This window comes from Lissotriton vulgaris, unplaced genomic scaffold (assembly GCF_964263255.1).
Source record: "Lissotriton vulgaris unplaced genomic scaffold, aLisVul1.2 SCAFFOLD_214, whole genome shotgun sequence".
Taxonomy (NCBI): Eukaryota; Metazoa; Chordata; class Amphibia; order Caudata; family Salamandridae; genus Lissotriton; species Lissotriton vulgaris.
This window is the reverse complement of record NW_028243866.1, coordinates 255,691-282,889: the sequence shown is the minus strand read 5'-3', so window position 1 is coordinate 282,889 and position 27,199 is coordinate 255,691. Positions and strand designations below refer to the sequence as shown.

Here is a 27,199-nt window from a genome sequence, read left to right as displayed (position 1 = left end):
ACGGGGGTTTGTTTTGCTACCCTAAAAACTCTACGTAGGTTCTTCCCTCTCCTGCCGAAAGAAGCTAAAGAGACCGTTATTCGCGCCTTGATTCTCTCTAGGTTGGATTACGCGAATGGACTGTTTGGTGGACTACCAGCATACCTGATTCACCGCCTCCAGGTCATTCAGAACGCTGCTGCCAGACTCTTGTTCAATGTTCCTAGGCGTTCCAGTGCTCACCCCCTGCTGTGTGCTCTCCATTGGCTTCCTGTTGCCCTCAGGATTCAGTTCAAAATCCTAGTGATGGCCTACTGAGCTATTCATCAAACTGGCCCTATCTACTTGAGGAAAAGGTTCCGTTTGTATGTCCCTAATCGCCCCTTGCGATCGGCCAATCTGTGCCAAATGTCCGTTCCCAAATTTAAATACTGCAGACTTGGCGGCCAATCAATTTCGGTAAGAGCAGCAAAATCCTGGAACACTCTTCCCCTTCACCTAAAAACTGCATCGACTCTCAATGTTTTTAAGAAAGGACTAAAAACTCACCTTTTTAATACAATAGTTTAAACTTTTCCTTTTCTTTATGTTTAGTTATTAGCCATTAGTCCTCTCCCAAACTGTTCTGCCTTCAGCGCGCCAGGATACTATTTTTTTAGTAATAGAGCGCGATATAAAAGCCTTTAATAATAATAAGAATAATAATAATAATTCTGGGTTTGGCTTAATTTTCAAACATGTAAAACAAGTAGAGGAAATGTGTTAATTTCTGCTGGTTCGATCCAAGGAGGCATCTTTGTTTTTTGCAAAGCACACTGTCCATCCATCCTTTATGGCCCTTCTACAACAGGAAGCAGGTTAACAGGAAAAGAGACCTAGGCTTGTACTTAAGAGGTAAACCAAGAAATTAGACAACCAGTACACCAGCAAGATATACAATGTAACAGAACAGACTAAAGAAAATTCTATCACACAATTACATTACAGACCTGAAACGTCCCTGAATCCTCATGATTTTAGGTAAGCAAATGGACTATAACTGAACACAACAGGATGTCATGTGGGAATAAGCACCTTATGTGGAGGGAGCAAAAGGGGGGAGACAACCAAATAGCGTGGGAGCAGGGATTGGAGCATTCTAAATCTTAGGTTACATAACAGTCATTTACGAGACTTCATATCACTGTGTTAGGGCTGTGGCAAACAAGGAGGAAATGCAGTACACTATGCCTGCATCCAACAGCAAATTTCTATTCCTCTTACTGCCTTGCCCTTCATGGCAGGAGTTCTGATTTCTGGAACGCAAAAGCAGAAGAGCCCCACATTAACACAAACCCTGCTATTTTTGCGTTTTCCCACGAGCCACATTTTCCTGATGTCAATGTCTTTACCATTCTTCCTCTAGAATTGTTGCATAAGTCTACACTACACAAGAGCAAGTGGGCAGTACAGTTTGTACAAGGTGGAGCAGACCAGGTTCTGCGAGATTTCACTATCCAGTCTTAAGTCATTACATGTTTGACCTCTAGGTACACAAGCTTTTACAGGAGCTAGTTGCAGCTAAAGAGGAGAAGGAGATGGGCAAGGAGCCTTAATCTTTGCCCAACATAAGGAAGAACCCATGGATGACAATAGATGTTTTCCAAGTTGAAGAAGGTGGGGAATTCTACTCCAGTTCAAGGTTACATGTTTTCTGATCTCTGGAGAATGAAGGCAGGGGAGCTTAAATTTTGCTAAGTGGAACCTCGGAGACAAAGCCACCTTTAGATCATTCCTCCTTTGGATGCTAACCAATCTATTCTCCCTAGAAACAACGTTTTTGAACCAATGCTGATCATGAGAAGGTCTAATCTGGTCAATACAGGGAGGGTATCGAAGCCAGTAAATGCTTTGGTGTGAATTACAAGATATTAGGCAGGTGTAAAGGAATATGGATTTAGCACAGGTAAGCTCTTGTTTGCCATTTATTACTAGTGCATTTAACTTGCAGGTTGGAGGTTCCATAAATAGAAAGCAAAATGGATTTGGAAAATGTACGATTATGTCAATGCGAAATGGCAACTGCACTACAATACTGACTTTGCACCACCACAGTAACATCAAAGAAGAAAGGATGAAATACCCAATAAGGAGTCGGAATGCCAGTTATTTAATTTATTATAAGTTATGAATAATACAGCAAGAGATCCACTTTAGAAACCATTGCCACCCCTTCAACCAACACAGAATTCCAGGACCTCAGAATGTGCTTTGCTGATGTTGACATTATGCAACTGAAAAAAGAAAATAAATACTTAACAAGGCCACTATTTACCAGGGAAAGAAGCAACAGGTCCTAAATGACTCTACGGCAATATGACCACACAGAGCAAGCAAGCCTCCAACTGCTGAGAGTAAGGCATTCAGGCAACAGCCTGGGAAGTGTTCTCAGCAAAGCTATGAAACAGGGCACACAGCTAGGCTGCTTTATTGTAATACACACAAACACACTCTAAATATATATCTCTTTGCAACTTGATTAGAAAAATCTCTGAGTTTAATCCTTTTTTTTGTTTTTTTTTGTTCTGTGCTGCGTTGGTTCAGGTAATGACTTGTTAGGGAAGCTAGTGCATCGGGAAACAATACACAGACTCCTCTGAATATATATACCAGGTTTCCAGGTACGATCTCCCGAAAGTGCTCTTACAGAAAGCACAAGTCACATTACAATATGTACCTTTGCTTCCTTAAATCAAAAGTAGATCACACGACATTGGCCAGTTTCTGTGGCCACCACAAATGGATGTTAACAACTTTAATTGAGATGTGAATGAGTCCTATTGCGTTGCTGTATTGCGCTAGTTAATACTGCTCTTGATTTGCCGGCCCACTTATGTTCTCCACATTGTGCAAAAAGGTTGCATGGGCTACTTCCACCTATGTCAACACAATCTTGACCTCTCTTTCACCATTCCTATGACTTTCAGAAACAGCACTGAATAGTCATTCTACGTCTTCAGCAGTACAGTAAAGGGGTGATCCTTCCGCTACAATCCCTGTACTTTAATTCGTCTTTCCACAGTCCTGTACTTTAATTTGTCTTTCTACAATCCCTGTACTTTAATTCATCTTTCTACAATCCATGTACTTTAATTGGTCTTTCTACAATCCCTGTACTTTATTTGGGTTTCTATAAATTACAAACCATACTAAAAAGGCTGCTAATATGCTACCAGGAAAAGTGAAGCAGTAGACCAGCTTTAGAACGGTTCGGCTTCTACTTGGCTTTCTAAAGAGAATTTCTTAAATAAACGCCTGCCAATTCGAAATGCCTTCATTTAGATTGTTTTCCAGGATCCATGGAGGCTTTGTGAAGTTGGGCCAAAGATCATAATTCTGCAAAAACGTATTTGACCTGTACCTTTCAACTTCTCGCTACCATTCTTTGAATAATGCAATGAAGAGATCTGCAAACTCTTGCATTCGACTCCTAGCTCGAAGAAAATTGTAAGCGGCTCATAAACTGGTAAGAAGTACATTAGGAAAAGCTGGAATTAAAACAGTAGTAGTCATACAGGTGTAATGACTTTTCCAGTCATGTGATTTAATTCAGGTACAGCACTGAGAGATGAAAAAAACGACACGCTGTGTCAAAAGCATAAGATTTGTCGTTGCTCACAAATTATGTATCTACTGCAAGCAGTTTTATATGATACTAACCAACTAAGTCCTTAAATGAAGTATCATTGGCTACATTAGAGCTAGGCAACATTTAAACAGCCGAATTATGTTTAAAGAAAGGAAGAACGGGAGAATTTAGGAGCATTTGGGTTATTTAAAGGAAAGCAGTCTTGGTTAGAGGGGTGAAGGACACCGATGAGAGTTGTGAAGAGCAGGAAAGCACCCATTTTGCCATTTTCGGATTATCATTAAAGCATACGGTTGTATGCCCGAATGCCAAGTTAAGTAGCAATAATAGATGAATCCTTTGAAGATGTACATTAAAGCATGTTTTATAAGATTCAGAAACTTTTTTGTAATACAAGAAAATAATCATGTTTAAATTACTATTAAGCAATCAAAAAAATAACATAGCTTTTTCTCTCAATTTCAGTCTCCTTGCCTGCCATTTAGTTATGAAAATATATGTAAATGTTGATCCCTTTTGCATCAGGTACCATGTTGCACAGCTGACACAATTATCATTTGAAGAAGGCATGCTTCCATGTACCTTAATATGCCAAGCCCTTCGAAATCTCTTCTGTTTTACTTAGATTTGGTAGCGGTGTTGTATTACAATTGAGACTTTAGCTTATACAGGCATTAGCAAGGACACAAATACATCCTTCCATCTTTGGGAGCAGGAACAATTTAGTGCAGAACAAAGATTGACTTTGTGATGTGGTATAAAGGGATGTGTCAAACTTCGAGACAAGGAGTAATCTGAATGATGGTATTCACATAATTACAGAAAACATAAGCATAATAGTTTAGTGAGCCTCCTCTGTACTCAACATGCCCAATGGTGCCTCATAGTGAATTACAAATAGACTTTGCCCTTACTCCTAGACTACGAACTGTAAAAGTACAGGTCAAACTGGCTAAAATGTTTAAACAAAGTACCCAGAGTACCTGGGTTATTTGTTGACAACGCAAGGTGTTAGATTTGACGTCTATTCCCTAGGTTGATGTTCTCGCTCCCTATACTTTATTCAAATGAACACCTAAACGCCCTTTATGATTCACAAACCCTCTTCTGTCATGCCCAAGGACCAGCCCTGTCTGTTGTCTTCAGCGAGCTTATTCCAACGCCTGCATGTATCAAGATGGAACACAATTTATGTTACTAAGTCTAGATTAGTGGACAGGTTGGTCTGTCAGGAGTGCTCCTTTGTCCTACTTGTTAACTTCAATATGCCTACCTTATTCCATCTCTTACCACATTGTCATTCATTTCTTCCAGGTTCTGAGTGAAATAATCTAGAACAAAATACACATCCAAGTACCTGCTAGATACGTTGCACTGCTGGAGCACACCCACTCATTGGCATTTTCAAGAACCGGCTCGCACAAGCACATTTAGTTCCTTTAGATCATCTTTTGGTGTTAAGGAAGCATGTCCTGTCCTGCAACTACAGTTTTCAAGCTGCAAACGTCCACAAACGTTCCGAAAAAGGAATGGACACAGGTAGTGTTCCAAAGTGGATACAATGGGTCTTTCAAGTATAGGATGTTCTGGTTAGGCTTCTGTTATGTTCACTCTTGAAGCAGAAACCAAAATCCACGAGTCAGAGACGAAGGCATGTCTGAGACAAACATACACTCCTCATTTGCTGGGATATATCTCTGCGCTCCAACGATCAGGTCATTTGTGCAAATTGAAAAAACAGTGTGTGGTACTTGTATGTATGGATTTCTATACAAAATCACCCCCATCCCTTCCATTCCACCTTTTTTATACTTCTATAAATTTATGGTTAACGGAAAGTTATAAATTTTATTTACATTAAACTACTCTTTTACCCTTCCCAAATCAGCATGTAAATCAAACCATTTTACATGTTGTTCAATTCAACATTAACAAAATCTGCCTAACTTAGAGCCCCCCATATATTCTATAAATAAATATGGCATTTAACAAAAATCCCATCTTGCATTTTCTAAGACTCCTATAATCCTTTGCTCCGTGCTTTTACGGGTATAAATTAATGTTACACTTTCTCATTTCAATCATCTGAGGTAAGAATTTTGTTGCCCGCAATTTCTTTATTCAAGTCCACCTAAGGGGGCTCCAGGTTCCAGTTGGACGTGTTTTACACTTCATCTTCACATTGTTCATGGAAAATTCCAACCTATAGTTTCGCCACGCAGCGGTTTTCCACTTGTTCCCCCATTTTTTATGGGAAAGATGGGTGCTACAGCACATCCTGCGCACTACAGCCTCCTCCAACGGTGAAGCGGAACTCCTGGAGGTTGGACACACCATGGAAATGGACAAAGGCTCCAGCAACGACAAAGATGTGGAATAGTTGATGGGAGTGAAACTGAAAAATAAAAGATTGAGCTATAATTACACTAACATTAAATGTGTACATTTGCTTTTCCATGTGTATGTATAACATTTTTCATGGTTTTATTCTAAAAGGAAGATAATTGTAGTATAATTGTGGTAAAATAGTTTTACCTGTTCAAGTCTACAATCAAAAATGTGCTAGGGCTAAACTAGAATTCATGCAATACACTTTTATGAAACATAGCATTGGGATCGAAACATAAAAAAAAATGTAAACTCAACTAGAGGGAAAAGGCAGGACATAAAACAATAAATATCAGAGTAGTTTAAAAGAAGAAAAAAAAGCTTTCCTAGTTTTATGTTTACTTTCCGCAAATGTCTATTTTTAGGTATTGCCTAGGCAGTGTTTGCACTGTCTCTACAAGACCTGCTGTATTCAGGATATGGTCCACCCATTTTCAAGGACTGACCGTGTTGCTACTCCGAACTTGTGAGCACTATTTCTTTCTTTAAGCCGGAGCACTCGAGACCAGTGCTAGTGGTTTACAGAGCTCTGTTGTTAACAGGGCTGTAAATCTTGCTCTTATCTTGCCACATTTGCTGTGCATTCAAAGACCGAGGTCTGTTTCGGCTGCAGCTGCCTCCTCATCCCTCCTGCTTTTGAAAAGCAAGGCTTGAAGTCATGGTCACTGCCTTCCTATGGCTGCTCCCGCCTCTGTCTCAGAGCTCAACAAGCATTTGCAATGCAATAGCTCTCGCTTTTGCAAGAGTATGAGCAATTGGCATTGTAAATGACAAAGCCTTTTATTTATGTGTTTTGAAAAACCTGCAAGCAGTGCGTAAACACGCACTTTGACTTTATAATCAATCCTTGCTTACAAGAAGCAAGGCTGGCAGTAAAGATGCAAAGCTACTGCCAGCCTTGCATCTCGTAAGCAACGACTATAAGTGCAAAATGCATGTTTACGCACCGCATCCAGGTTTTCAAAACACATAAATAAAAGGCATTGTAATTTTACAATGCCAATAACTCAAACTCTCGCAAATGCAAGACCTACTGCATTGCAAACGATTGTTAGAAATCAGCTTTTACATTATTTTTTTTAATAGAGACCTGTCCTTTAAGGAGATTACACACATAGGGCCAGATGTAGGTGAATCCGATTTACCGACTCTTAAATACCGATTCGGTATTTAAGAGTCTGTAAATTGGAAGGAGGCAGATGTAGGTAAAAAAATTACCGATTCTGTAAGAGTCGGTATTTCCCATTGATTACTATGGGCCTTGAAGCCCATAGGAATCAATGGGAAATACAGATGAGGTATTTACCAATTCGGTAAATACCGAATTCTGCAAGGGTGCAGGGGTTGTCACTTTGACACCCTCTAGCACCCCAATTCCGGACTTGTGTGCCATGTGGCACACAGACATGCCCTAAGGGCATGTCTGTGTGTCACATTGCACAGGTGTGCATGCACAGATGTGCATGCACACCTCTATTCGGTATTTTACCACCCAATAGGATTGGGTGGTAAAATACAGATTCTTAAGGGCCTGTGGCACTCTTAGGAGTGCCACCTACATGTGGATATTCCGAATCGGTAAATATACCGATTCGGTATTTTACCGATTCTGTAAATTTACAGATTCGGTAAATTTACAGAATCAGTAAAATATAGACCCCTACATCTGGAAACCCTAATACCGGTCGGTAACGGCCAAATTCGTTTGTTACCGACCGGTATTAGGGCTCCTACATCTGGCCCATAGTGTGAAAAGGTCGCTGCAGTAGAGGTGGATTTGAAACAGCAAAAGGACTCTAAAGTTCTCCTGTTACGTTGAGTCTGTTAATTTTGCAACAAAGGAAGACACAATTTCCAGCTGGAAGTTAACATTTACGATGCAGATATCATTCCAACATCAACTGCAAACAACACATGCACGATAGAGGCATACAACCCAACACATTGGACATATCACACAATCGCAATCAAAAACCCACAGAACAAACTAATTAGAAAATGTATTCAATGTTTTATCCTAGCTGGCCCAGATGTATCTCTCAAAGATTGTAAGGCTTGCATTAAGTACTAGTCCCTATCATCAAAAACAAGCATTTACAATGCAACGGTCTCGGCATTGCAAAAGTTAGAGCTATTAGCATTGTAAATGACAATGTCATTTATTTATGTTTTAAAAACAAAAACATAAATAAAAATAATGTCATGAGCAATGCCAATAGCTCTAACTTTAACAATGCCCAGACCATTGTATTGTAAATGCTTGTTTTTCTACAGCACTCGTCAGTAAGCTGTGGGGAAAATATAAGATTAAAGTTGGTTTACCTGTTGCAACTCTTGTTTTAGTTGGAACAGTCTGCGATTGCATCCCCTAGTCGTGAGCGGGGGCTCGCCTCTTGATAAGGCATCCCTTACTAGTTTGCCGTCCAGGCTCTGTCACCGGGCTGCCCACGAGCAGGGTGTGAAGGCTATTAGGTAGCTGCTTCCGGCAGATGCATCTGTACTGACAGAAGTTATGTATATAAATTGGTTGTGACTGAGCACTCTCACGGATGCTCGCTCCTTTTGTTATCACGTTGACAGAGCAGATGTTTTGGTTGGCACTATGTAAGGTTAGTAATTGCATGTGTAATGCAGTCTTCCCTTAAATGTATTATTTAAATGTATTGCTCCTTTTGAGAAGAGCCACCTATCAACAAATATGCTAAAACTTTCTTGAAGATCAAACGCAAATTAAAAGTCCTTAACCCCATCGCAGTCCTTTGCACCCATAAATCCCCAAAATATTCACATGGAATGTTGTCTAAAAAAGGAACCCCCACATTCTACTCATGAGTGGTTCTATATTTCAGTGGGCCACCCACCGGCCCCAAAATGAATCCTCTGTTTTAGCCTTTCTTTTAGCCAAGAGAGCCAAGAGAGTCTTTTAGCCAAGAGAGTCCCCCATAAAGCAGTGGCATGACAAAACTTGAGCGGACCCCCTGCAAAGTCCAAGGGGCGTGGTTTAAAAACAAAACATGTCAACAAAAAAAAAAACTGAGTTTAGCACAGTGTGCTGCCCGACTTGGATTTTGCTGTTCCTGTCATTGCTCCAGGTATATGATACAACAAGTAACATCATACCAACAAGTCAAGACTATTGGCTTTGACAATGGTTGCTAGTTGCATAACCTAAATAAGCAGCAACTATGGCTTGTATATAATATTTTTAAAAAACTTCCACTTAAAGACCTGGTGACACCACGACGATGTTGCTGCTCCTGAGTTTCAAACAGAGAAGGGAAATCCAGAGAGAAAATGACTCTCTTTAAAAGATTTCCCTTCCTCTACAACTCTCACCTTGCGCACATCGACGTGCCTGCTGTCACTGCAGTCTGGTAAAAAAAACGGACTGCCTGTGTCAGGGCACAAAACAGAGCCCGATAGAGACCCGTTTCAAGGCCCCCTTAAAAAAATACCGGTGCTCAGACCAGGTGAGACCCGGGCTCGTGTAAAGCGCTCCAATACCTTTGGGTTGAGTTCGCGCTATACAAATCTGGTAAAAAGGCCGCATTCGAGCGCTTTTCTTCAGCTCTAGTTACCATACACGAGTGCAGGTCCTAACTGCCACTGTGTTCAGAGCCACCCTTTGCTACGATAGTGCCCTGCCCGGAGTGAAAATTGGCGACCTTGCTGACGGTAGTGTGGTAGGGAATAGAATGAGGCAGCGGAAGGGTGGGGGTTGGGCTTTTGTGTTCACAGGTCTGTCTCTGTCAGCCCAGTGAACGGCCCTAAACACAGATATCTTCGGACCTCACCCAAGTCACCCATAGTTTACATTGCGTCACGCTGCGGCGAGTAGGGTGGTGGTGGTGTATGTCAGCAAGGGTAAGAGGGTGAAGGGGGCAAGGAAGGGGGCTAATGGGCTGTTAAAAATATCCTCTACGGAAAGAAACGAGAGCGGAGAGGCACCGAGGTTGGAGAAAGGTTTGCTGCTGTTTGCATAACCTGAATACATACAGCTCCGTCCACCCCTCTGAAGATTGGCGCCCTGGGCCTGAGCCCAGATCGCCCATGCCAAAAGCCGGTGCTGTCTGGGTGCCTGTTTACCAATTAGAAGTGGTGGTACGTAGTATCTTATTGACGACTCGAGACCAGTGTCAAGTTTGTAGGTCCTTTATTCCAACCCCCGCATGAAAGGACACCCAACACGAACAAGGTACAAGCAGTCAAATGACACAAAGGGAATACTTGCTACATCATAAGATTCTACAATTCGAGATCGTTACCATTAATACAGTTCATGTACTATGATACTGAGTTACCCATTACGCACTATACTACACGGTACTCTCCCATCAAACGTTTTACAGCAGTGCGAAAAGGTGCTGGTACTTCTGCCCCCTTTCAAATTTAAGAAAAGCAGGTACTGAGGGGCAGATTTCCAAGCCCCTTGTGCTCTGCACCATCCACGCCGCGTGCATCACACATCTGTCCTCAGCAAGTCACCATGAACAGCTGCCTGGCGATCCTGGCGCTGCTGGCCGCGGCTGCAGCCCTCTCACAAGGTAAGAGAGCACCCGAATCGACCTCACATGCCATTTATACATTAAGAACAGCCGTGTCTAAAACCAACCGGGCGTTCCTTAATACCAGTTCCACAGCTGCCCCTGTGCCAGCAGCTGGATTGAGTTGAAAACATGTGTATGTGGTCTGCAGGCGTTTGCAACGTGTGTTGGGCATCCAATAGTGATGAGCCTGAATCCTGACAAGAATGCTGCCAGGCTTCGGTAACAAACTACTTATGTCGTTAGCCCTTTAATATTTGTCAAGAGCCAAGTCTGCCGCGGCCGGTCCTGCAGTAAGGGGCAATGCGCATGCGTAAGCCCGAAACCTGCCATTGGGCACGGCGCATGCGCAAGCAGCGGGAGGTATAGCTAGCGTCTCAGCTTCCGAGGAGGACAGCGCGTTCGCGCGCGCGTGGCCGGCGCAAATCGCCTTGCGCGCGGCCAGGACTGTCCTCCTCGGAAGCTGTAGATAATAAGAACAATAGATCTCTGGCGAGAGCGAGCTTCGCTCGCTTCTAGCCGAGACCTAACAAAACAGCACTGAGCTCTCTAACAGTTATGCTATTCACTAGAATTCAATAAAACCCAAAAAAGCACTTTTAAACTGACCAATATTTGCACAAAAGAGCACAAATGCCATGCAGCTGGCAAAGGGCTGTCAATTCAATTTTCAATTCAGAAAAGCTTTATTCGATTTTTAAAAACAAAATCATAAAAGCATACATTATAAAGTGCCATAAACATTGAATGGATTATACAAATCTTAAGATTCACCAAGGTAAAAACTATTTTTGTTGTGCTGGGCTAATTATCTGCTCAGACAAAATAAACATAATGTTTCAATTTAAAACAGTCTAAAATAGAATTAATTATCATGGTTATTTCATTGAAGTTCGAAACCTAATGACAAGTTTTAAAAAGTTAGATACTGCATAGATTACAGGATCACTTTCTAGCTGTTGCAATCTAATAAATGCTAATTTACAAGTGCGAATACCCCACTCCTTTAAAATAGGTTTCAGGAAAGCCCTCCTTGGTATCTGATAAAATTTACAAAAGAACACACAATGAATGTTTGATTGAATGGAGGTATCGTCACATGGACATCATAAGTTTTCATTTGACCAAGTGTTACAGTGTAGGAAAGTAATCAGACGAAAAAAGGTGCCAAACCTAAAAAGGGAAAGTAACATTCGGGCATAGCAGCTTGGATTAGACCTAAGGTACCGTTGTAGCCCTTCGCAAGTGGTGATTTGCTGATATCTGATGACTGTGGACTTGGTTTTTTCCAAATCCCACCTCTTATTACTTAGGTGGTCCAAGACCATCTTTTTTATTGATTTTCTGGACACCAATTCCATACTCAGTGGACTTGTGTAAAATTCCAAGTTCCTGATCTCAATCATCATATTCTTCACGTAGGTTAACCATTAAATGCTGCCTACCCTGTCAAGTTTAAGGCAATCAGTCATTAAATCTCTGTTTACTGAAGTCTCAGGGGTAACCCAAACTTTGTGCCATAATAGTATGGGCGCGGTTTTTATAATATCAGAAATGTAAGGTAGACCCAATTCAATGTGTGCAGCATAAGTAGGTGTTGATTTGGGTACGGCCAGTAGGTGGCGAATGTACTGAGTCTCGCAATATTGAATCGATTGTGCGTTTTCCGTCCCCCAGAGACCTAAACCATACACAGCTGTTGAAACGCATTTTGCATTGTAAATGTGAATCAGCTCTCTTACTGGTCTGCCCCCTATTTTTGCCTCAAAGTTGTTCAGAGTGCCTATGGTCCTAGAAAAGGCTAACTGCCTAGCGGTCACTGCTGAGTGCCAACTACCTTTCCTATCAAAATGTATGCCTAGGTAAGAGAATCTTTCTGTAGACTCGATTCTCCTGCCATCAAGGAAGATGGGGCAAGGTATCCTCTTAGTCCCAGGGCCACATGACATGGTATATGTTTTTGAGATGTTGACTTTTAATCCTCTGTCTCTCATATAATTAGCAAATTTCAGGACAGCCCTCTGTAGGCTCCCTGTTGAGAGACATGATAGCGGCGTCATCAGCGTATAAGAGTATTGGCACTGATGTTTCCATTATGGTTGGATGATCGTGCTGTGACTCCCTGAGATGTTGACCGATGGAATTAATGTATAAGGTGAAGAGAAGGGGTGCTAAGATGCACCCCTGTCTCACACCCCTCTTAATAGGGAACTTTTCTGAGCACTCACCCTGTCTACCATAACGTACCCTAGCGCGTGCTCCCCTGTAGAGTTCTTTAATGAACAGGAGAATTTGACTATCCAAGCCCATGTCTCTTAGTGTTGCCCATAATAACTCATGGTCAACACAATCAAAGGCGGTACTTAGGTCAACAAAGGTGACAAAAAAGTTTCCCTTCTTGGCCGGAGTATATTTTGATATTACTAAAGCGAGATTTAATCCCTGCTCTATTGTTCCTTTCCCCGTTCTGAATCCGTATTGTAAATTTGATAAGTCATTCTCCTCTGCCCATGATTGTATCCTACTTAAAACTATCCGACCCGCTACCTACATTAATGTGTCGAGCAGCGAAATTGGCCGGTAGCAAGTGGGATCATTTCTATTACCTTTTTTAAAAATTGGGACCACTATGGCTTCCGACCAGGACGGTATGAGCCCCTGTTGGTTTACTTTATTTAAGACGTTTGTTAGCTATGGAGCCCATAAATCAGTTTCGTTTTTATAAACGTCTATTGGGACTCCATCGGGGCCCGGAGCTTTACCTGAGGGACTTTCACTGATGGCCTTTGTGACTTCCTCACAGTTAAAAATAATCTCTAACTAAATACACTAGATGGAATGGTGTCAAGATAGCTGTCCGACATCTCTGTCACAAAATTCACGTGGTCAGGGGGATTCACTTTGTCATAAAGTGATTCACCTAGGATTCCCCGTCAACGGCTTGGTCTATAACGTCTCCCTCTCTATTCTGTTAATACGGGGCGTTTACAGCTTTCCAAAATGCGGTGTTGTCCCTTCTTTTGGAAGCGTCGCACAAGGCAGACCACGCCTCTTTCCTCAGTAGACTTTTCCTGATCTTAATGGCCGCTTGATAATGCTTTCTGGCTTGCCGGATCCCTACTGATGATCAAGGTGATGCGTGCAGTGCCCTTCTCAAGATTATGTGTGCTTTAGTGCAGCTTTTGTCAAACCCGCCATGCGATTTATTTGAGACTGATCGGTAATCCCTAGTTAATAACTTCTTCATCTCAGTTTGAATTTTTATGAATGAGCACAATGCTTTTGATGGCTCATCTTTATAAGATAGACAAATAAATAGGTCTTCGCGGCAAACCAGTGCTACATTTTTTAAGAAACCCACTGGCTCCACCTTGTCCTATTTAATCGAATATCCGTTTCTGGTTGCCAATTTTAATTTTGGTTTATATAAAGATGTGTCATCAGCAAAGGGCTGTCATTTTAACGACATAGCCCACTTATCACAAACATTAGACATCTTTCAATATAAGCTGTTTCAACCGCACACACCGTTGGGTGCTCAACTCTGTATTAAAGCTTCATAACTGTCTAACAATGCTAACAGTTGCTTTGGCTCGCCATTTATTGATTTCCAAAGTGAACATATTTCCGGGGCACTTCGTCTCTAAGGGTAGGAAAACAGATAGTACACCAACAAAATAAAAATGTGTGAGATGTGCTTCAACATCCTGCGCATGCTACGGAAGATCTTCTGGTGGATCCCCACCGAGACCAGGAAGACCGTCACCCAGGCCCTCGTCACCAGCCGACTGGACTACGGCAACGCCCTCTACGCCGGTACCACCGCCAAGCTCCAGAAGAGACTCCAGCGGATCCAGAACGCCTCAGCCAGACTCATCCTCGACATCCACCGAACCAGCCACATCTCCGGACATCTGAGAGACCTGCACTGGCTCCCCGTCAACAAAAGAATCACCTTCCGCCTCCTCACCCACGCACATAAAGCCCTACACGACCAAGGCCCGAGCTACCTCAACAGCCGAATCAACTTCTACGCTCCCAAACGCCACCTCCGATCAGCCAACCACGCCCTCGCCGCCGTCCCCCGCATCCGAAGAGCGACTACAGGAGGAAGGCCCTTCTCCTACCTGGCCGCCAAGACCTGGAACTCCCTCCCGACCGACCTGCGCCTGACCCAAGACCACCTCTCCTTCAGGAAGAAGCTGAAGACCTGGCTGTTCGAGCAGTAGCGGCACCCCCCCACCCCCAGCGCCTTGAGACCCTACGGGTATGTAGTGCGCTCTATAAATGTCATTGATTGATTGATTGATTGACTCTCCCAGAATTGGCCTTAGATCGACAGATGGGATGAAAGGGAGCAGTAGGGTGAGGAGTAAATAATTACAATCCCAATGTTCTCCATTAAACGATGACGTTTAATCTTTTAATATGCAGTGCATGTTGTTATTGTAATGAAACCTCTTCGAAACGAAGAGAAAATGCCTCTGTAAACCCCTGATGTGCTTTTTCGCCCCTCTTTCTATAATCTACTATTGTGTTAGAAGTCCTGCCCTTGCACCACCTCTTTCTACGAATTCCTACTCACACTACTCTTCTGGTGACAGCCTCCCACACAAGATGACATGCTGTAGGTGTAGGTGTATGGTGTAGGTAGGAGTAAGGTCATTCGGGTCTAGGCAGCGGCCAATGCATTGTGAATAAGTAGAGGCAGAGGTACTAGTTGTAGGTATAGATATAGGAGGGTATAAGTGCGGCATTAAAAGGGGGAGCACTAAATAGATATAGGTAGGTATAAATGTATTACAGTATAGGTAGTCCTTAAGATAGTAGTGTAGAAGTAGGGGCATACGAGGGTTTCAGTGGGGTATCGAAAGTGGGAGCCATAAAAGCTATGAGTAAATGTAAGTGGCTTAGGGTTCAGGTAGGTATTTAGGTACTAGGGTACAGATAAAGGAGAAAGTAGTAGGGTGTGGGTAGGACAGAGGCGCTAATTAACAATTACCAGTAGATGTGGAAGAAAATAGTTGAGGCTGGGGTTACTAGCATCTATGCAGGACAACGGGAGTAAAGAAAATATATAGTTGTATATAATAATTAGAGAGTGGCAGTCGCCACTGTGTAGTTCTTGTTAGGACCGGGTTTTTACAGGAAATTAATTCTTTGTTTTGCCAATAACTTAGGTACCATTAGACGGATCTTTACGAAACCTTTCAAAGAAGGGTTCATCGCCTCAGTTCCCTCAAGGAAATGGAAAAGTGAGAGGCAGAGAAGGTGGAACAAAAAGAGAAAAGGACGGCCAGGAGAAATAGGTGGACAAAAAACAGACGAGGAATGGTTACGAGGCAGAAGGAACATGGGGCGGGTGCAGAAGAGAATGTTGAGATGAAAGGGACAGTGGACATGGGACCCACGTGGAACAGCGATACACAGTGAGAGCAGGTAATGGGATGGAAAGAGGTGTGAGGTGTGGGAAGAGGTGGAGGAAGAGCTTCAAAGGGTGGCTGCAAAATGAGGGAGAGGAAAGTGAAATGGAGGCGTTAAAAATAGAAAAGTTGAAGGAAGACAAACTACGGAAGAAGTATGGTAGAAGACAAACTAAGTGGAAGACAAGAGGAGCACGGCATTGAAGTTGAATGGCAACTGAGGGGAGAGACGGGTGGAGGGGACAAGAGGAGACAGATCTAGGGCGAAAAGAGCCATGGCGGGCTGGAGTCGAGGAGGTGGGGGGGGGGGGGGGGGGGGGGCAGGAAACGGCAAGGAGGTACTGCTGGACGGGGGAGAGAACAGAGGGAGAGGTGATACAGAGGTCCTACGGAACAGAGGTAAAGGGTAAAACAAAACGTTGAAAGGGCAAGAGGGACAGGAAGTGGTCGAGGGGCTGCAAAAAGTCACTGGACACCGGAAGTCTCATAGTATTCATCCTCTAAGAGGGGTCAGTTAGGTGCAAGTGGTTGAGACCCTGCCGGCGTCAATGAGTTGAGCACAATGTTTAAAGGTTGGGTGACATTTATTAAATGGAGTGGCATAGAAGCACGCGGCACAATGCATTCTGTTCATCCTGCTGCCTCTTAAAAAAGATGGAGTCAGACGGGGAGGGGTCTCATTCACATGACCAGAGGATGGACTGTGTTTGGAGGGGGTCCGGTTTGACACTATTGAAGTCCACTGAGGTATTGCTTGTTAGGGGGTGACTGTACGTGAAAAGAGGGTACAGGTAGCCATCAAACAGGTGTGAGCTGACAGCTATATGCTAAGAGGGTTACAGACAGTTGTGAGGTGGAGGTGCGATGGGGGTGTGAGGTAGCTGTATGAGGGTAAAAGGAGATAAGGGACCGGGTGGGAGAAAAGAGAAGCATTGGGTGAAAACAGATTAAAGATCAGAAGAGAGGATGCTGCAGCGCAGGGCATGCAGCGCTAAAGGTGCGCAGAGGCGGTACAAGTCAAGGGCAGGCTTAGCGCATGTGTGATCTGAGGCACCACTCTGATACGGCCTCGTTTGGCGCAGTGTGTCTCATCTTGAGAATTCAAGTGGCACTTCATTGGCATGACCGTCCAAATGAATGATCCACATGCATGCTTTCACCGTGACCTGCCCCAGCCCTGCAGGCTTCCCAGGTCCACGTGTGACCTGCTGTTCCAGGCCAAGGGGTTTTCATCAAATTCTGGGACTTGTAGTTTTGCTCATTCCGATATAAAACAAGTCCTAGACAAGCACGCGAGTGGTGCATGCGTGAAAACAAGCCTGGGACTTGTGTTTGCGTGCGCTAAAAGAAAATTGCAACAAAGCATGCGAGTGGTGTGCACGTGCGCTACGGCAAAAGTAAAAGCATGCTGGCTAGTCCAGATGGCGTCTGATCGGGCACTGAAAGCTGCCGGCTGCGCGCGTAACCGCAAGGCCAGCAAAAGCGTGTGGCAGCACTTTTAAAAGGCCCTTACTAAATGTCTGCGCTGGCTCAGGCAAGATCTAAAAAGGCTGGCAACGGTGCCTTTTAATCAGGTTTGAACTACGGTTACTATTCTCTGATCTTTGGCTACTGCGCCGGGACACTGCCGAGTAGCTGTGCACATTATAAGTCTAATTTCATCATCATCATCAAAGCAGTATTCATGAAACCGTTGTTATCAAAGGGGGGGGGTCATTGGAATACTTCGACTAACTTAAAGACTCAAGATCCACCTACATGTTCCAAATGAAGCATCCTGACAGTACTTTCTATAAGGTCATTCGGTGGGAAAATAAATAACTTTTGACCGACTCAGTTTTAACTACTGAATCTCTCCCTACCAGGTACAAAAGATTTAGGAATGCACAAGGAAATGTAAATGCACACTTAACTACTTTTTCCCAGGCTATTTTGAGATCCCAAAATAGCCTGCAGCTCACTTAGTGTGCTAAAAAGCATTGCCGTTAATAAATCAAGCTTTTACATGAACTTATAGCTATAGTAAACCATGGGCTCGCTGGGAAGCTTGGCAAGCTATCCTACAGAATATCATTGGCCATAATGAGAAAGTTAGTTTCCACCTAAAAGAAATGAGCATACAAGTCCAAGAAAGAGCCTGCAACGGCTAGTTCAGTCAAGGACAAAAATATTTAAAATTCCTATAAACCTCAGGGAACCACTCAATAACTTTCACAGGTAACAATTTGCGAATCTGTCTCAGATAAATAACAAGAAATAATCTCTGTCCTTGCTGTGCTGCACTCGTGTCCTCAGTGGCCCTTATGATGTTCCCACTCACAAATCTTTGCTACTGTATTGCTTACACCCTAACACATGGCTTGGATCTAATCCTCTCTGCCCTCCTGCTTCTCTCCTATTACCCCGGGGTTCCCCCACGTTAATGCTTCTTTGAAGCTACTGTTAGGCCTGAGACGGGGGTAAGCGGTTCGGTAGGATACTTTTGTGCCGGCATCCTGAGCCGCTTCACCGCGTCCACTTACCCCTGGGGAGCCAGTCAACAGTGGTATTAGAGGTATTGGAATGGGGGTGGAGGAGGGGAGATTAACAGGGCTTCCCTCTAAGAAAACTGAAAAAAACTATCAGCTAATCGAGTGGTGCACTTTACCCAACGATTGCTACTCAATTTGATCCGGCATTGGGTCACAAAGGATTATTTCGGAACACTTCAGACTAAAACTGACTGACGATTGTATTATTGACCGAATACATCCTGGCAGCAGGATAATATTCGAGAACACAGCAACACAGTGCACCTAGAGAAGTGAGGTGAGTTGAGTCCAACAGCATTTGACATCTTTGTCTGATGCTGTGACGTTTGAGACTGCTGATTCAAGGCCTTGAAAGGGATCAAAAGGGTCTTTGTGCAACTCACAGATCCTTTTATCACCTTAGTACAAGACATTCTGGCCATTTGGCAATAGATCAAACAACGAAGGAGGCTACATCATTGTTATTAGGGCCCAACAATAAAATGTTTAACTTCATCAACAATGGTGCCAAAAAGGGACAGTAATGGCAAACTCCCAAGCACTGGGAGCAAAATAAATGAAAAGGGAAATTAGGAGTCCACTTCTCAGCAGCACACATTTTTTATTTTCTCTCACATTCTTTGTTTGGAATAAATATAAGATGCTAAGATCCCTCAAGAGATTGCCAGCAGCCATTAAACAGAGTTTGTTTGCACAACGTATTAATGGAGGAGGTACGTTGTGAAGAACTCTTCAACTCCACTTCAGACTACATGACAGAATAGGAGTACCGCTTAATTTGGCTCCACAAAAGACAACGCCAGCAAAGCTTGCGGACTAAGATCAATACACAAGATGAAGCTGATCCTTGGAGCAGCACGCTCTGACTAACAAAAACAAGGCGGGAGACATCTTCATGGATATGTCCACATTGCAAAAACCTTTCGTGGCCTCATCTCATTTTGTCTTCATGTGGTGAGTACGTCTCGTTTTCTAACTTCACAAAAGGGAGGACAAACTTTGGACAGTTATTAACCTCTTTAATCTCTGCACTTTCTTTTCAGTCTAATAAAATGGACATTCGGGTAGAACTATTGCGTACAATAGCTAATAATATTGCTGTGATAGGCAATAAAAAGAGGACATCGAACAATCTGATTTTGCGGCTATAAGCAGTTTAAAAGGAACTTGGTGATCGTATACTAGAACGGTTTGTAACTCTCCCAAACTGGTTTCAAGCGCTGGTCAATGAACTGAAGGGCCAGAAACCAGCCAAATGCTCTGCCTGCACATGGCGAGCCTACTGCTGAAGACATCCTAAATGACCTGACATTCAACAATGCTCAGCTGGAAAGATGTACGGCCACAGTCAGACACAATCGGGCAGCAAGTCAATCTGCGGAGTCAGACACTGACCAACAACCTTTTATATCTAAGAAAATCACTTAGAAAGCTAAACAAGAAGATCAGTCCTCCTTTTTAACAAAACTGTTGAATAGTACAGGAAGTAAACTAGCTGTCCATCTTATTTTTCTACCACATGAAGATCAATTAGAGAAGGCACAGCAGTCCGCTTTGTCACCATCTGTATCACCTCCCCCTTTGACCCTAAATGCAAAGAGTCTACTCGATGGTAAGTTCACTGTTTTACCAAAATTATACTCTTAAGTAGTAAAACTGACAATTATAAATTAACATGCCCAAACAACTGTCTCTGGGGGGATTGCAGCGTATAGCCACAGGTAAGTGCACGCCAGGGAGCCACTCAGGGTGCTTAGCAATCGTGATCAGGATGTTGGCTTATAAAAGCCAGTTAAGCAGTGGCTTTGACTATGGTCCTTTCGGTGGGGAGAGAAGGGGGTCCCCGGGTAAAAACAGATCAGTCGCCCTCAGTCTAGTTGCAACCGCCTTTGAATCCTTGCCTTCAACTATCACCCCATTCTATCGTGCCGTGTATTTTGCCCACACTCTATCCCTATAGCCCCCTCTGGACTTCCAGGAAAATGATATCCTTCATTTGGCCAGTGAGAGGGCTAGGTCCAGGAAACTTTTGCCTCTCTTCTGGGCCTAGGGAACCTTCCCAAGAGAACCATTTCCACTGAGCATGTCCGAGTTAGCTCAAGGGTCTAGTTCCGTCTGTCCTGCAGCTCACCCCAATAAGCCTGCAGGCGGGGCAAATCCACGTCATATGACAAAACTCAGCATCAAAATGCATACACCGTGGGCATCTCCTGGAGTCCCCACAGTATGTGGTCCTGATTCGGTGTGGCATCGGGTTCACCATATATCTGTAATTAAATTGAATGCATTTTAGTCACGTATCCGAAACACCATATGGGGATACTCTAATATTCTATTCTTGGCCGGTTCGGTGAATTCAGTGCCCACAACTGTTTGCTATTTTTCTTTGAGCACACTTAGGAGCTGCCTCACCATCTCATTTAATGCCCAGTAAAGCCAGGTCACAGGCTGACCCCAGCGTCACCTGTAGCTGGAGTACCAAATGAGTCGAGGGCTCCTCCTCGCCACCACTCCAGAAGTGCTGAAAGCCTGTAACAGGGCCTCATACGTCAGAAACTGGCCCTGTGGCAGGTCGGACTGTGCGACCATCTCCCAGTAGAGCAGCAGGACTCCCATATGAAAGCAGTTACATGTCATCACCAGCCTAACTTCCATCCACTCACCCATCTGCGTCACTGTAAAGTGGGACACACGTTCGCCCTGCGTGAGGCCAACAAGCAGCAGCGCTGGGGCATAAAGTAATTTCCCCCAGTTAATCGGACACATCTGCACCTATAGGTGAGCGCAGCCACCTGCAAAGTCTCCAGTCGTTGGATACTGACAGCCGGCTGGAGCAGCTAGGCAAGTAGGGCTACTTGATTAAGTTCCAGCCCGATGGGGCCAAGCTCCACCTGATGGGCGCCATCTTGTAACCCATTGGAGCTGAGCTGCCATTAAATAAATCTCGAAGCGGGAGTCAGAGGGTGGATAAGGTCACCCTGTGGCGGCCCCTATCCCAGATCAGTTCCCTAAGTAGGGAGTCTATTTGCTGGAGCCAAGACCCCAGTACATTTCCAGGCAGGTTTATGAAGTAGAAAAGTAACGTCGGTAGCATCACCATTTTGGGGATTGCTATATCCGCCATTGGTGGTAATTTGAGTGACCTCCAAAATGGAACGCACAACTTTAGGTAGCGCAAGGCCCTTCCCGGATTACTTTCTCGCAAATCCTCCAACCTGGTAGATCTGGATTACCAGGAACTTAAAGGTCTGCTTATGGGACGCTGCCCCGAGCAGCGGTGGGGTCGAGCGATTAAGAGCCCTCTCGAGCATGAAGTTAAAATCCCATCCTCTCTGGCCCCAAGAGCAACGCATCAGCATTAAGGTTACTCGGAGGCACAGAAAGTGAATGTAGAAACTGGACTTGATCTTGGTTAGGCGCATATACACTCCCCAGCGTAACCTGTCTACCACATAGTCTGCCCGTGATCAATACATAGCGTCCCTCCTGGTCTATGGTAGTGGACATCGCCTCAAAGGGGACCGCACCAACAAGAAAGCTGTCCGGCAAAGGCAGAGTATCCTGTTGCAAATACGTGCCCTCTCCTGGGGAGCTACAAGCGTACAACCTACACCCTCTAAAAGATGGATTTCCTGAAGCATAGCAATGTATACTCCCCTACGCCTTAGATATCTATGTATGTATGTGTCGCTTGGCCGCAGACCCCATTCCTTGAATGTTCCATGCCAGGAGTGTGAGACCATGGCATGTGTTAGCCATAGGACAGTACATCCACAGTACATCCTGGTAGTGCAACTGTGTCTCTCCCCTGTGCCCATAGCTCCTATTGCAGCATGAATATCAGTCCCAGGGACAGACAACAAACAGGCCACCCTCAAACATTCCCTCCCAAACAGTCTAGCAATAGCTGTTCGCCTAAACTGTAGGAATAAAAACCGTGGTACAATCATGTCTCCACTCAACCTCCTAAAGTGGCCCAGTGAAGGGGGCAAGTGAGGTTAAGGGGAACAGCTTTGCACCAGCTCCAATTTGGCTTACCAGCCCTTAAGTATACCCTGGTAAGTAGTGCAGTTCAAAGTTCACACACAAAGTAGGGTGAAAAAAAGTCCCCCATGAGTCCAGGCGCGTAGGCCATGTCATCCAAGACCATGCCATTCTGCCCACGCAGGCACCACGTCCGCCATCTACTGGTTTACCAGTGTGTATCAGCATGTCTTCCCATCCATTTCATGCAAGGGGGGAATGAAAATAGGGCGCTGTCAAGTGGAGGAGGCAGCATCTATTACAGTTAAACAGAGTATCTTGTTCGGTAGACAATGCATTTAGAGGAGTTCCTCAGAGGTACACTGGGTGATGACTGGGAGGCTGCAGTTTTTCAGGGTTTAGTCGTCATAGTCCGACAGTACAGGAAATCGCTTGTCTGAGTCAGTGGATTTCCTCAGAGTGATCCGCTGCTGCTAGTAGCGTTGCAGCCATGTCCATATGGGTGGCCTGGTATCCCAGCCTGCTGGTCTTTGATTTACCCATGGCGGCATTGTCGCAAAGGAAGCAGAGAGGTCCAGGCCCTCTTATATTTTGGCAATTAATCAACACATTGGAAGTGCTTTGCCCAGCACTCCAATTCAGGAAAATGCCTGGGCCAATGTGCGACGCCTACTGTTGCGGCCCCTGATGTCAGTCAACGCACCTCCTCCAGAAGCTTCTGAGCCTCCGTCACCTTCAGTGGGGTGCTTGCAGTCGCACCGCTCCTCCGGCACTAGTGATTCCCAGTCAGCAGCCAAACTTGGGGGCAGGGGAGATATTCAGGTCAACACTCCTCACTTTAGCCTTCACAGTTCTGAAATTGCTATGGCCTCAGTGCCTTTGTTAATTACCTCCCCACGCCAATCCTCAGGCCGTGCAGGTCCCATGCCTAGTCTGATGGCCCCTTGTCCCAGGCTGTACTTCCGCTGTTTGTTGGGTCACCCAGGACACAATACGGTAGCAGCCCCGGGAATATGTCAGTCACCCTGTCACGGCCAGCTCCCCCGCTTAGCATCAGCAGAGCTCCGTACCCGGCCCTCACCCTTCAATTTTAGCTCCCCATGCCAACCCTAGCCAGGTTCCTCTCCCCCAGCTGCCGATCACCTTCTCTATATACAGTTGAATTTGGGGGGGGGGGGGGTGAGGGGAGGGAGCATGGCGGAGGGGACTGCGCAAAGTCAAGCCTTGGGAGGGGGCTCGTTAGCCCGAAGATCTCCGCTCAGCTCTTGCAGGCACAGTACCTGGTCCTTGCCTGCTGATCACCACCAGCATCCCATACTATAGTCATGGGCCTCTCCACCGCCGTTTTGTCTGCTGGGCCTTTGCAGCGTAATACACTGTCTCTCTAACAGCGTGCCACACTGCCTTTCACCACCAGAGTAACCCCCACCACTCCTCCCATAGGGTCCAGGTTGAATGGCTAATGTCACCCAGGGCCGATGGTGTCCCATGGCCGCTAGATGATCAAGATCTTTGCCAGGCCAGTGTGGAGCAATACGCTCAAGCGTCAGCCATCTTGGCCTGCTAGCCATTCCTCCTGTGACTCCCCATCATGCATTTTCAGCAATACCAATTCTAACGGGCTGCCTAACTTTCTCTGCATTTGCTGTGCCCTAATTCATGCCACATGTTTTTCTGAAAGCTGCTTTCCTATGACTGCGAGTTAGAACGTGTAGAGAGGCTATTGATAGGTGCTTTCATTGTAATGGTGAACAGCTTCTGGCAAGAAATGCTAAATTTATGTTGGCCACACAAGATACATTTCTGGCTGCATACACAAACACAGACAATAGATAGTTGCAGGCAACATTGCGCCAGCCCACCAGAACAAACATTTTAAGGATCTGTGAAGTATTCCTAAATTATCATGCACTGTACTTATTTTTATTTATAGCCTTTAAAAGTGACTGGCATCTTGTATTCTATTAAGCACACATGTAAAACAATTAGAATTGTATTAAAATTGCTATTGTTTTCTGTTTATTTTGTGGATACTGTAATGGTTTTAATTATCTGTACAATAAACATAAAACTCAACATATCTAGAAGAAACAAAAAATCTAACAAGTTTGCAAGAGGTCAACTGAGATCCGTCTTTCTTCCTAAAGATCAGTAACAAATTATTAGGCATTTTAGAGAGGACTCGTACAATCCATTCCTCTTAGCAATCAGTTTTAGATGCTGTCAAACTGAAATGGAGGAATGCTAGCTAGACTTTCAGGAACCAGGCTTTCAAGTTCAGAAACAGGTTTGAAAGATTAATAAACGATGCCGAAAAAGATCAGGTAACCATCTGTAATGAAGAAGCACTCTGATGACATCACAAGAAGGCATCAGCTAGAAAAGAGTTGTAAGATACAGGGAACACTCCTAGTTGTGCGTGTACGCCTGAATTTGTTGTTGGGCATATAAGAACTCTAACCAGCCTCCTACAGTGACAAGTTGCAGTTCCAATAAGTGTCTTAAGGGATGGACTCTGCAAATAAGATTTACAGATGCACAACTCAAAGAAAGAACGAGCAAGGAAGCAACAGATTGCCAGAGATGGCCAACCCAAAAAAGCAGTTGGTGATGTCCGCTGGGAGGGAACCAAGCACACCAAGGCAGGACAGATAGGCATTGTTGACCAACCAGAGTAAAGGAATTTAGAAAGGCAGGCCAACTAACCACCTAGAAGCACTGGGCGTATTGAATGCCCATATCCTGAATACAACATGTCTCGAAGAGACAGTGCAAGCGCTGCCTAGGCAAGACCTAAAAACAGTAGTAACAGATGGCTCCTTATAAATAGTACCCATTACTGACCCAAACATCAACTGTCCCGTCTTCACCTACTCTCCATCATTCTTTATACTTGATTATTACGTTTCCTGGAGTACCAATTTTAAATGCACTTTTGCAACCAATATCTAGGGTGCCTTTTCATAACTGAGCAAGGACTTTCATGTGAGAGGACATGCAGGACAGCCTACCAGTTGTACTCAGCCCTTCCCATGATCTCAAGCGTAGAACAGATCATTGCTTACATGAGTTTCACTGGGTTCACTGGGTTCCAGTCCATGCTCCATCTGGGATAGCACATTTGAAGGGGAGGCATATATCTTGCTTATGGAATTATTGAGATGCACTTGTGACACCTGCCTCCCTACCTGCCCCTATATTGCCATTACCCACTTCTTTCTCGGTCTTGCTAGTTTCAACTCTGGTCATGCAGGAATTTAGGTGCATGAACGGTGTTTCTGTTGGTAATGGTGTGTGAGTGAGACACACCTTATTTGAAGCAATGTTCTAGGGAGGTATGTAGTCAAATGTTCAGACATAAAACTCTGCATAATGACACCAAAGCACCCAGTTCTGGAGAAGCAGAGAAAGAAGACAAGCCAATAGGTTTTGCAAATGCGAGATCTATTGGCTTTGTCAATGTTTGTTTACATGTTGCACAGCAGTGCAAGCTGCTGTGCATCATAGCTGAAAGCAAAAAAAAGAGCACACTATGACGCGACTGTCATTGTCCGCTTAATAGCGCTTTTGTTCCCTGTAAGCTGTGTTGCACAGCAGCAAGCGCTTCTGTGCAATATGTCTAAAAACAGCGCAGGAGGTTTGGGAGGAGTCACGCAACACAGGATGGTGGAAAAAAACAGACAGCGGGAGAACTGATATAGAATGGACAGCGGAAGGAGGGAAGGGGTAGGGAAAGAAGAAGCAGTGGGAAGAGGATGGGAGGGTGAGGAAAAAGAGCAGACATCAGGAAAAGGGTGGGGGAAAGAAAGGAAGGGAGAGGAGAGCCAGGATGGTGGGGAGATAGGACAGTGGGAGGAGGGCCAGGGTGGTGGGAAGATAAGACAACAGCGAAGGAGGGTGGGGATTCAATACACACAATCGGTAGGGCTGAGCGCACACAGGTGGTCGGATAAGTGTAAGTGTGCACATGAAGTAGGGGTAAGTGTGCACATGAAGTAGGGATGAGTGTGCACATGTGATAAGGGTAAATGCATACGTGTGGTAAGGGTGAATGCATACATCCGGTAGGGATGAGTGACCACATCCGGTAGGGATGAGTGACCACATTGTAGGGATGAGTGACCACATCCGGTAGGGGTGAGTGCCCATATGCAGTAGGGGTGAGGGCCCATATGCAGTAGGGGTGAGGGCCCATATGCAGTAGGGGTGAGTGCCCATATGCAGTAGGGGTGAGTGCCCATATGCAGTAGGGGTGAGTGGCCATGTGCAGTAGGGGTGAGTGCCCGTATGCAGTAGGGGTGAGTGCCCGTATGCAGTAGGGGTGAGTGCCCGTATGTAGTAGGGGTGAGTGCCCGTATGCAGTAGGGGTGAGTGCCCATATGCAGTAGGGGTGAGTGCCCATATGCAGTAGGGGTGAGTGCCCATATGCAGTAGGGGTGAGTGCCCATATGCAGTAGGGGTGAGTGCCCATATGCAGTAGGGGCGAGTGCCCATATGCAGTAGGGGTGATATGAACAAGCGAGATAGCTAGGAGCCCACGTCCAACATGGGGATTCATGTTTATATCTGGAGATATGGGGTGCTGTAGACGTGTGAGGAAGCTAAATGCACCCGTCCGTGTTATGAAATTATAGGTGCACTCCAGTCTACCCAGCCTGTTCCCATTTTTTTAGGGAAAATGATTGCATTTTACAGAGGACACGTGTCAGTGTTGTAATCAAT

General features: G+C 44.7%; 1 protein-coding gene across 1 annotated transcript in view; it reads right to left on the bottom strand.

The window, feature by feature from the left end:
• Positions 1-2,118: 2,118 nt before the first annotated feature.
• LOC147668213 (adiponectin receptor protein 2-like) overlaps positions 2,119-27,199 on the bottom strand; it is a 245,207-nt gene continuing 220,126 nt past the window's right edge. The window contains exon 7 of the mRNA XM_086948695.1: positions 2,119-6,002. Within this exon, the coding sequence (XP_086804821.1) occupies positions 5,874-6,002 (129 nt within the window). The 3' untranslated portion in view covers positions 2,119-5,873. The remainder of the gene's footprint in view (positions 6,003-27,199) is intronic.